The sequence below is a fragment of the Impatiens glandulifera genome, chromosome 6, assembly GCF_907164915.1.
Source record: "Impatiens glandulifera chromosome 6, dImpGla2.1, whole genome shotgun sequence".
In the NCBI taxonomy this organism is placed as follows: Eukaryota; Viridiplantae; Streptophyta; class Magnoliopsida; order Ericales; family Balsaminaceae; genus Impatiens; species Impatiens glandulifera.
This window is the reverse complement of record NC_061867.1, coordinates 1,646,046-1,658,823: the sequence shown is the minus strand read 5'-3', so window position 1 is coordinate 1,658,823 and position 12,778 is coordinate 1,646,046. Positions and strand designations below refer to the sequence as shown.

Genomic DNA, 12,778 nt, shown 5'->3' with positions numbered 1-12,778 from the left:
AATCTCATTCTAAATCTAAATAATGATAAATATATTTTTTTTCAAAAAGTCTTACAAAAGGAATATTGAGATAGTCATTTGCCAAATTTTCTCATTGGGTTGAGATTGTTGACATATATTACTGTTGCTATAGGCAATTGACTTTTGAATAAAGATGGTCCAAATTTATTTTTCATCCAAGTATAATCTTAAACGATATTATTATTATTTTTATAGAATGGGTGTCAATTTGTCATTTTTATTTTATTTATAACTAAATCACTAACACACAAACTTAGTCGTTATTAATAAGAATTGAACTTGATAACTCATTGTTTCAACTTAAATGTGCAATAAAATGAATCTAAATCGTCCAACTATTATATCGACCCCATTTAAACCGAAAACATATGATTCGTCAAATATAAATTGAGATATAATGTTTGGATCTAATAAAAATGATTTTATGTAAACAACTTGTCAATTATGTAAATGAAACATTCCTTTAAATTATATCATTGAAATAACTGCACGACCCATTGAAAGAATTATATAGAGAATATAAAAGTCAACATTTATGTATAACTATTTTTCTTTTCTTTTTTAAATTAAAATTTATTATAAAATAAAACTAACATGATTCTCCTAGTAAATCATGTTCTACACTTTAATTTCAAATATTCAAAAGAATCAATAAGATTTGATGTTATGTCACTTATGTTGATATATATAATTTAAAGATAAATAATTACAAAAGCTTATCCACCTTATTTGTGTAAGATTCTTGTTAAAGATAACAAAATAAATAAATAAATATATATATATATATATATTTCACAATTTAATTTAATACAAATTAATAATTCAATAGTAATAGTTATCTGAATAATATATATAAAATAAATCTATATTTTCAAATTACTTTTCTCTGAAATTCTTAAAACAAGTTTTAATTGTACTCCTCTCCTTTTTTTTTTTAGCAATTGACCCAATATAGACAAATACTTAGGACTCCAACATTTACTTTATTGAAATTGTATTTATAAAAGTTGAATTATTATGTGAAAACAAAAAGTATTAATATATATATATATATATATATATATATATATATATATATATATATATATATATATAAAATATATTTTTGTTGATATAAAAAAATATTATAAATTATTTAAAAATTATTCAAATAAATCAAATCATTTTAAGACTAGCATCTCAAATCAAATCATTAAGTCTAATTATTAATTGTTAACTCAAAGTGTTCAAATATACAGAGAATAATAATTTTAAACAAATAAGAGAAGCAAATTTATATATTGCACTAAGACGATCCAAAATTGATGCAACAAGATAACGTTGACACTACGAATCTGAAGTGGTTTGTCACTTATACATGATATATATATATATAAAAAAAAATATTATATTTGCGTCACATAAATCATTTCTCTTAATTTAAATATAAGCTCAATTGTTTTTCACACGTTTTTAAACATATATTTCAAAAAATATTATATGACACAATTCAAATTTTAATAGTTCGATTAACTAAATTCGACCTCGTCTAATACCTCGTCTAATAAAAAATAAAAATAAAATTTAATCCTTACAAAATAAAACATAAATTAAAAATTAAAAATTAAAAAGTATCTTTTTCATTGGTTCATGAAAAGTGACCTCAAATGCCTAGCTCTAAGAAAAATAGATGTCCTTTTTTAGTAGATATAATAATTACAGGTAGTTGTAATAATCAATTCTCAATATCAATCAAAATGAGGTCTATCATCACCAGAGTAACTTGCTAATAGTTTGCAATAAGCTGAATGAAATTGAAATAATAAAAAAAATCTAAAAAAATCAAACAATTAAGTGTATCAAGCATATTATCAGCAGAGAGATTTAGACTAGAGCTCGAGCCCACTTCGAAAAAAATCGACAATTTAATCCTATATTTGCATCTCTAATTCATATAAAATGGGACAACACGCCCCAACTCTAATTCCTGATTTCGTCATTAATTACCAATAAACTCTCTACGCAAACAAAGTATTCAATAAGTTGACAAAAAAAAGACGGTAAAAAAAGGAAACACTCACAAACAGAGAGTAAATCTGACCACTATTTCTTTGATTTTTCAACTTAATTCACCAATTGCTTCTAAAATTCATAAAATATAGGTCAAACCTTAAGTTTATCCACAATTTTCATATTATTTTGTAAGTCTACACTAAATTTTTTAATCCATCCCTAGTTACCCATAAACTTTCTACGCAAACAAAGGTAACCAATAAGTTGAATCAAACTAACCCTTTTAAAAAGAAGGTAAAAAATAAGGAGAAACTCACAAACAGAGAGTAAATCAGTAAATCAGACCAGTCTATTTATTAAACTTGAGCCAGACATATATGATCCATTTTTACTCAATTCATCTTCACCATTTAAAGACTTTTTCACTCAATCCCCTTTCATTCAATTCACAAATCCCATTACTACATAAACAACATAGAACCTTATCAGATCATCAGATAATAAAATGGCAACTTACATTCTGCAAATATAAGCATATGGGTTTTAAAAACATAGTCATCAAAACAAAACCTTGTTCCATTCTAGAAGAAACAATCAAGAATCCATAGCCAAAATATCATTTCATCAATGGCAGACACTAATAACCATTTACCCATAACTAGAAATAAGCATATATTGCCTTTAAGATCATAAGATCATGCATAAATTCTAAAACATAGAAACTAGAAAGTGTATATATTAGAAACATTGCTGCTACTACTATACTAAGTGCTAACCTATCTTCATAGACTGAATCAACAAGATGCAAGAAACTACTGAATCAACAGGATCATCATCATCATCATCATCTCTGCAAGATCAGGCAAAGAGTTTATCAGTGTTCAACAATGACAGCAGCAGTAATAGGGTAAACAGAACATATTACAATATACATACCAGAGATTGATTAAGCCGATAAGCATCAGATGAAAGTCCAACAAAATTCAACCCAGGAAAGACATTCTACATAGATCAAATCAAACAATCAGAGATTTCATACTGAAATTGAACCAATTGAAGTGAAAAATTCTTACATCGAGTTGTTTCTGAACGTTCTTGAGTCTTTTCTTGGGCTTACGAGAGGGTTTTAATCCAGTCATAGCGTAAATATCTTCTTCAATCTCTTCACGAGAAAGAGCAATCCAAAATTTCCTCTTCTCTTTTCTCCTATCCATTCCATACCCATCAGCCGTTAATCCTCTAAGCCTCATCGATTTCGGCTGATTCTCAGTTTTCTGCGGCAGAATTGCATTACCCATGTGATAATCATCATGATTATCATCATCATCAACAACAACTAATCTCTTCTTTGAAACGATTCCGATCTCGACCGTTTCCTTTGAAACAACATTCATAGACCTGAAATTCCATTTCCTTTTCAACGATTCATCAACTTGATGAACATCTTCTTCAAATACATCATCCTGTTTCTGCGTTGAACAAGATGATAGTGCAGATTTCCGCAACAGATTATCGCTGTTGTTGAAGACCTGTTTCTTGTGACTCCATTTCAGATATGGAAGAGAGAAGTTATGGAGAGGTTTAGACTTCATTGGCGCTGTGGCCATGAGAAGATGAAGGTTTATCAGCCAAGAATAGATAATAGAAAGAGGATTGAAACAAACCCTGAATTTTATTTGAAAAATGAATGAGAATTGCAGAAGAGATATCAATGGAGAAGAAGATGAAAAGAAAAGCTGGTTTTTGCGAGAAGAAGAAGAAGAAGAATTGTGCTTCTGTGGGCGATGAGAAAGGTTTAAGAGAGAAGACGGAGGGGGGCTAATATATACATGTAGTTAAAATAAGGGGGCTAATTTTTATTAATTGTGGGATCAAAGTTCAAACCCTTCCATCAATATTTAAAATATAAATTATTACTAATTATACAAATTATTAGAAATCAAATAATAAGGCTGATCTCAATTTTAAAAATTAAAATGTGGGCTTTTTATTGTTTTGGACCTCTTTTTTTTAACTTTATAATTTGAGACTCTTTATTGGTTAAGTGATGCGAAATAAAATTTTATCTTAATTGTTTTAAATTTAGTTAACTTATTATTTACATTATATTTATAAATAAATAAATTAAAAATATTAATATTACAAATTTAATTATTAAATTTTAGCCAAATTAGGATATTGATTATTGAATTTCAGAAAAACGTTAGTTCAAACCCTAAATTCGTAAAAAGTTTGTAGTTAAATTAGTAATATGAATATTTCATTTATTCATTTATAAATGTGAAATAAATAATAAGTTAACGACGTTTGAAATTGTTAAAATAAAAATCTTGTTGTGCATCGCTTTAACGCTAAGGAACTGCATCCACTCACTCTTATATCCTAACAGTAACAATAGGTGAGTATCCTCAGCCTCCCTGAGATCCTAGGTTCAGACGGTAAATTTTACGCCTACTTAATTATTAAGTGTATTTGCGGGTTGTTTGCTTAACCCACGAGGATTAACCGCACTCAAAAGAATTAGTGTAATTTAGCGTCCTAAATATAAAAAAATCCACAAATTGTAAATTTTGATAGATTTTTTTTTTTTATATATATTTCATTATTTGATAAATTAAGTGAATGAATGATTAAAATGAAATTTTGATACAGTAAATTTATTATAAAAAAATAAAATATCAATATTAAACTATATGCAATTTTTATTTTTTATATTTTATAAAAGTTTTATTTTTATTTATTTATAATAATATATTTTTTAACAAATTTCAATATATATATATATATATATCAAATAGCCCTGAAATTATAGTTATAGATTCAATAAGCCCTTTAACTTTCGTAATAATTATCTATGTCCTCAACTTGTATCTCACTTCCAATATAGCAATCAAGAACTATTATTTTTATTCTTAGCAAAACACTAACTAGGCATATGTAAAATTAAGTTACATATTTTATATTACATAAATTTATTATTTTAATTGTAACTATGGCATTCTTATAGTTGATCATTAAACATATTAACTCAAAATTTAAATTTAATCTAATATGAATTACTAATTTGGGTAAAATATTTATGAGATTAACTTGAATTCAAATTCAACCTAATATCAATTACTAATTTGTATAAACTATTTTCATTTGGGTTGTTTAGGTTTATCCTCATAAAAAATATATTTAATGTTATTTTTTTTGTATTAGGACCACAAGCCTCTTCTTGGTATTCCCTCTTTTGTAATATTATATTCAACCAATCAAATTAATGTTACTTTAAGAAATATTTATTCAAAGCTTTGGAATGATGATTTTATTTAATCAAATTTTTTAAAATCATTAATTGTATATTCACCATTTTGGTTTTCCTTTATTTTTTTTCTAGATGTCTTATTCTTTTCATCAAGAAATTAATAGTTTGAATCTTATAGCTTAGTTCAAAATCATATAAAATTATATATTTCATGGTAGAGTACTTAGGGCATCATATGATTTGAGAAAGTATCATATTTGTGGGCAAATCATTCATTATCCTTTATTATAAAATTGAAATTAAAAATATATAATGTATTATGAGAAAATTAAAATTGGTGTGTGTCATAATTAATGAATTAATATTTTTTAATATTATCTAAATATATATAAATATATAATTTATATTAATAAACAAAATTCATTGATTAATCTAAGTACAGTATGAACTTTTAAACCTTCAAATTTAAGATAATAAAACATTAATTGGCATATTTGCTAGCTGAGATTTTTAATATGTAAGAATTTTTTAATAAATTATTTTTATTTGCATTTATGTTAGTATTATTTATAAGAAAAAAAACAATTCTAAATAAAAATCAGAATGTCAACATCATATAACAACAAATCTACTCTAGAAACCACATAAAAATTATTTCAAAAGATTTATTCAAAGTCAATATATGTTGATTAGTATGTGGATTTTTCAATAAAAAAGGTGAGTTATAGGACATTATAATTATAATAAAGTTGACTATGATAATTTTCAAGGGTTTGGTCAAGAAAATAATTTGAACATTCTAAGAATATGATAGGATGCCCATAGTTCAATAAAGTATTGTTTACTACTAGTAATTACACATTTGAAATTTAATTATTAATATCTATTTGTTTGATATAATTATTAATTTAAATGTGATCATTTGTAAGTAGGAAAATATTGAGTTGTTTAATATATAGAAGTTTGTATAGTATCATATAATATAATATACTCATTAATATTGAAAATAGTTTTTAAGTATCTTCAATTTTAATTTTTGCTTGTGATATCTTAATAATGTGGAAACATTGTATTAAAATATATGTGTGTTGACATTTGTTTTTGAGGCCATGAGTGGATCCATTTTCAATGAAAAATATTATTTAAGGGCCTTTCAATGAAAATTATTAATCCAAAAATTAGCCCAATTACTATTGGGTTAACAAAGTCCACATTAGATCTTTAGCCACACTCTTAAATTTTAAAACAAAACAATATCCAAAAAAAAATATACTAACCACATTAACCTATTTGAATATATATATAAAATCATTTGAAAACAATCAATACATAAAATATATTTGTACATTTTTTCATTTAATTATTAATTTTTTTTATAAGGAACAAATAAAAAAAATAGAATTTGATGAGTTTGAAAAAAAAAATCAGAGTTAATTTTAAAAAAATAAAAAGAAAATTATTGATAAATTGTATAATTGAACATTTAATTTTTTAATTTTTTTTTTTTGAAAACTAAGGGCCTGACCTAAATTAGATTTTTTATTTATTTTGACTAAAGTGATAAAAATAAACCTGTATGAAATATAAATAAGTTTATTTGAGTAGAATGTGTTTTGGACATTTAAGTTCTCACTATTATTAAAAATTACGGAATGTGTCACTGAGTAATATGGTTTAATAATTTTAAATTTAAAAAAATTTGTAAGGGTAAAATAATATTTTAAATAGAGGGATGAAGTGATTGAAAAGATTGAAGTGATTGAGAAAGAGGGAGAAAAAAAATCAAATTAATTCAAAAACAAATTAAATAGGACAGGTATTAAATAAAAAAATAATGAATTAAATTTTAAAAAAAAATTATATAACATGTCACATTTCTACTCAACTGAATCATAACATATATCTAGCTATTATCCCAACTATATCAGTAATAAACAATTTTAATTTAAAAAGTTTTTAATAAAATTGAATATATACATTTTAATTTATTAAAAAATCTTCACTCTTATACCAAATATATAATGATAATAATAATAAATGTATAAGATTTCCAAATATCTTCCATCAATTATATGAAATGAAGTGCACGTCAAATGTAATATTTGCACATATTTGGTAGTAGACAATATCTTATATTAAAAACTGTTACACCATGTTTGGTAATATAATAATATCTTCCATATCCAACCTGGAAATTCTCTTCACGTGGATCCAAAATCATACCCATGTCCCAACTGCTAACCAATAATTAGTTTTACAATTCTAAATAATCACTTAATATATATATTATTAAATTTTAAACCAAAACAAATATTATTTAAAAGATAAAATGTCTCATTTTCAGTAAAAAACAGCTCAACCGGTCATGTGCCAAACATGTTGGGTCACCTACACATTTGATTTACAACCTAATTAAGCAGCACGTGGCATGTGCTCCTGTCGTGTGATAATTCCGTATCTAACGGTTGACATTACTTTTAATAATAATACATCATGATCTAACGGCCAAGAGAGCTTATCCTTTATGATCTAGAATTTCATTCACTACCTAACTAATCATCAACTGGGTATTAAAAAATGCACTTATTTAAATTAATTAATTAATTAGATGTTAATGATGAAATGATTATGGACCTTGACTGAATACAGATAGATTTGACCAATATCCACGTGCTAATTATACACGAGTGTTTAATTTGTTGTTAATACATGTATTTCTAAAACTAATGTATTCAAAAATTAATTTGATTTTTTTTTTGGTATAATTTATTTATGTTAATTTGTAGTTATATTCTATTCTCATTGAAAAAAAAAAATCAAATTTAAATTTGAATAATAACATTTGAGTATGACTCCAAGAAAATACAATTTTTGGAAGCCAAACTCTATACATAGTTTAGGTTCAATATGTGGTCATACAATATATAGGCCTTGATTTAATATTTTATGCCACATTAATTACTACTAGGAAGATCCATGTGTGATGCACACAGATAAAAATATATTGTTATAACGTCCCGCGTTCATAAAATTTGGTATTTGAATTTAAAATATAAAGTGTTATTAGCCTAGTTGGTTAAATGGTTGTACTTGTTTTGTTAGGTTGCGAGTTCAAAACATACATATAGCATTTTTAATGTCACATATATATCCAAATTAACCACAACTCTCGATCTGACAATCTGACACTTGTAAAATTAAGCATCATTATACATATATAGATTAGTTAGTTAAAAATGTCCCGCGTTCATCAAATTTGGTGTTGAATTTAAAATATGAAGTGTTATTAGCCTAGTTGGTTAAATAGTTGTACTTCTTTTGTTAGGTTGCGAGTTCGAAACATACCTATAGTATTTTTAAATTTATTTTTAACCGTTTTAAGTTTATGGGCAGGTCAAACCAGAATCCAAATATCCATTTACTCTCACATATATATCCAAATTAATCACAGCTCTCGACCTGACAATCTAGGCACTTTTAAAATTAAGCATCATTATATATATAAATTATTTAGTTAAAAATGTCTCACGTTCATCAAATTTGGTGTGACTTAAAAATATAAAGTGTTATTAGTCTAGTTGGTTAAAGAGTTGTACTTATTTCGTTAAGTTGCGAGTTCGAAACATAACTATAACATTTTTAATTTTATTTTTAACCGTTTTAAGTTTATGGGCGGGTGAAACCAGAATCCGACTCAAATATCCATTTACTCTCACATATATATCTAAATTAACCACAGCTCTCGACCTAGCAATCCGGACACTTTTAAAATTAAGCATCATTATATATATATATATAGATAATGGGTATATTTAACAACTAATTAATAATAAGTATTTATACTATTTAAAAAATGATTTGATATGATATAGAGCTTTTTCAGATTAGATTATTTGAATAAAATAACTGATTAGGTAAATTTTAAGAAATATTTTTTTTTTAGAAAAAAAAAACTTAAAATGTATTAAAATAGAATAAAATATTATTAAAAAATAAAATAAATAATATTTGATTAATGAAATAAATATTTTAATTGATAAAATAATGAATGTTTTTTTTTTTAATATTTGAATAATCTCTATTAAATAAAGCCAATATTTACCTAAATTCTAACTAAATAATTATTAATTTATACTTTTTTAAATCATTGAATTACTTTAAATGAAAAACTTGTAATCATTTTTTCAAATTAAATAATATAAAAGTAAGTTAGTAAGTTATAAACTTTACTTGTAAAATTATGTTTTAAGTTTGAGTGAATGTTATATTTGTAAAATTATTATCTTCAAACATTAAAAATAAATAAATAAATTACTTATAATGCAATATGTAAGGCTTAGATTATTATATTCCATTATTTAAAAATAACTAAACAAGTAATATGCTTACTATTATTTTTTCATAAAACTTATATAAAAAATATATATTTATATATATAAAATTATGTTTATTTTTTGTTATAGAATTTGTATGATATAAATAAGAGTATAACAAAAAAAAAAAACATTAAAAAGGTTTATTATATTATATTGACAAATCTAAATAAAAAATAAAATAAATTCTAAAATAATTTTTTAAAGAATAATAATTTTTTTTTCATAGTCTAATTTTCAATCAAATACTGATTGTTTTTATGCATATTTCCATCTTAATTATTACTCACAATTATTATTTTCAAATCTGCAATCAAATCATCCTAAATCTAATTATAACATAAGGTGTCCAATAAACTCAATAATAACACAACCCATCATTATCCAATATACCATCAATTGGGATTTGTTTATAGTTTATTTTTATTAAAATTGATTTAATTAATTTTATTTTGCCTCGACGAATTTGATAATAAATGAACCTAGGGTAAAGTGATGCATAATTGAAATCATGATGAGGGAACACGTGGGACAGCTAATCACTAACCTTGTTGGACCCCACGTTGTTTGATCTCCGGATTTTCATGTTTTATATAATTAAATAAATAAATAAATACATTATTATACAATTTTAATTATACATGTTTCAAAAATATTATCTATTTATATAATTTTAACTCCAAACAAGACCTACAATTATCTTTACCATCATTCATTTCTTCTGCGTGTACTTTACGCTCTATTGTGTGTCTTCGTGTCTTTGAAGCGTCTATTCCACTCGCCGTTATATCATGTCTGGGCCATGTTTGTTTTAACTTATTAATTGGATATATATATATATATATATAAATAAATAAATGTGATTTAATGGTAAGTGTTGATTTGAAGTTATTAATGATCATTGATACAAGTTATCTTATGTAACAAAACTTGTAATGTGAAGTTAATCAACATCTACATATAGTCATATATATTCTTTTTTTCATTATTGTCCTTCAACTTTTTTTTTTCATCATTGGTTAGACCTTAGATTTTATTATTATTTTAAATATTTAGGATAACATTATTATTATTATTATTATTTTAATTATCAAATTAATTAATTATCAATTAAAATATTAATATATTATTACTTTGTATTTATTAAATTTGAATTTTAAATATAATATAATATTTTAATAATTCATCATAAACAAATTTCCAATAGCTTATAACTTTGTTTTTTATAAAATTCATTAAAAATCCTAACAAAATTCGACAAGATCAAACAAATTTAAGAGTTGATTAGTCTAATTTAAATCATTTAATCCTTATTTTTTTTTATTACATTATTCAATTAATTGCTTACAATATTATGCGGGGTCATGACTAGAGGTATGCATCGTGCATAAACGTTTGTATTCGACTCGGCCAAATCGTGTCGTGTTGTGACGTGTCTCAATCTAATACGTGTCGTATCATGTTTTGACCCACACAAAATATTATGATTCACGGACTCTTTTGTGTCGTGTTATTCATGTCCACGAGTTTATTCATGTCGTGCTAACTCGTGTTTAAATTTGTGTTTCGTGTTATTCCTACTAGATTTTCTCATCATGTTAACACAATCGTGTTTTAACACACTCATGTTCATTATTTATTATTTATATTGATAGAAAAATTAAGTAAGTTAATTTTCAAACCAGCCATACATTACAATTTTTTAATATTTATTCTAAATAATCAAAAAGGGAGAAATTGATAGAAAAATTAAGTAAAGTTAATTTTTGGAATCGGCCAGAAAACTAAACAACTATTAACTTCTATGTGCAGGAACAGATCGAATTGCATAAACCGGCTGGAGCCTCACAAACCGGCTGAAGAACACTTCAAAGAAATCCAGTTCCAAGTGATCAAGTCAAGATCAAGAGGAACCGGTTTCAACATTCTCAAGGGACCGACTAGCAAAGAAAAGTCTACATCCCAGCCGGACTATACTATGTAAGAGCCAACCGGAAACTAAAAGTTACAAAGATGACGTAATATGACGAAATATACGTGTCTCGGAGAAATAAAAGAAGATAAGATCCGATCAGAAACATGCGATAAAAACAATGATGATTTATTGATCCGACTTCGACATCCGGAGAGTGCATGCCTGACACGTGTTCGAATCTGCAAACCGGCTACGTCTTCTTTACATGAGGAGTATTTGCATGCTTGCCAAGTGTTAGGAAGGTGAAACGTGTAAGCAACCTCTCTGCACCGGCGTGACTCTCAATTAACCAATCCCACGGTGAGAGAAGAAAGTGACCGTTGGAAGACTCTTCACTATAAAAGGAAGACGAAGCGACCTCATTAATGACAAGTTACGAAAATCTTAGAGAGATAAAGAAATCTCACGCGCGATCCAAAACCGTTGTATCATTTACCGAAAGCTATTGTTGTGTTGTGTTATTGTATTACATCAAGAGTGAGTTAGTGTAACCGGCGAGTAGTAAGTTAAGGCTCGACCGGCAGTGTAAATGTTGTAAACTTGAAAGTTAGTGGAGATTCTTCTCATAACTTGAGAAGAAGGGTGACGTAGGAGGGTTTGCTCCGAACATCCATAAAAAATATTGTCTCGTGTCATTTCTTTTATTCCCGGCTTATTCACTTAACCTAACCACAAACCAAGACAATCTTACTCCTTAGATCAAAAACCGGTCCACTCATATTTCTAAAACCGACTCCTCCTAAACATCATCTAAGTCGCATACGTTGCTTTAGACTGAAACAGACATTTCCGCCCTTGAACCCGGTTCAAGAATCTGTGACAGTTTGCGAAGTGCTGAGAACGGTCATAGTCTCTAACCGGACTATCACCAAAGTGTGTTGCGTGTTGTAAGCGACCACCCTTCTAGAAACCGGAAACACCCCGGTCCTCCAAGGGCGTCCCCGATCCTAACATATATATATATTAAATTATATTGTTAGTAAATTATAAAATTTGATTATTAATTTATTTTAATTTAAAAAATTTAAATTAATTTAATAAGTTAAATTTATTAAATTTATTTAAAAAGTTATTTAATATGTAAAATGTGTAAATATAAATTTTAACATAATAATAATTTGAATGTCAATTATTTAAAATGCGCTTTAAAATAATTATTAATAGACT

At 25.7% G+C, this 12,778-nt stretch overlaps 1 protein-coding gene across 1 annotated transcript; it reads right to left on the bottom strand.

Annotated features, from left to right (window-relative positions):
* Positions 1-2,410: 2,410 nt before the first annotated feature.
* Positions 2,411-3,767, bottom strand: LOC124942939. Its single transcript, XM_047483510.1, has 3 exons — positions 3,087-3,767; positions 2,950-3,015; positions 2,411-2,863 (listed from the first exon to the last, which is right to left on the bottom strand). The coding sequence occupies exons 1-3, from the start codon at positions 3,618-3,620 to the stop codon at positions 2,858-2,860; spliced, it is 606 nt and encodes a 201-aa protein (XP_047339466.1). The 5' UTR covers positions 3,621-3,767; the 3' UTR covers positions 2,411-2,857.
* Positions 3,768-12,778: the final 9,011 nt, after the last annotated feature.

What these genes read in the sequence shown, in the direction of transcription:
- LOC124942939 (XM_047483510.1), bottom strand. Translation starts at nt 3,620, where the DNA reads ATGGCCACAGCGCCAATGAAGTCTAAACCTCTCCATAACTTCTCTCTT. An exon ending in ACGTTCAGAAACAACTCGAT is followed by an intron (nt 3,016 to 3,086) that starts GTAAGAATTTTT and finishes TGATCTATGTAG; the next exon opens with AATGTCTTTCCTGGGTTGAA.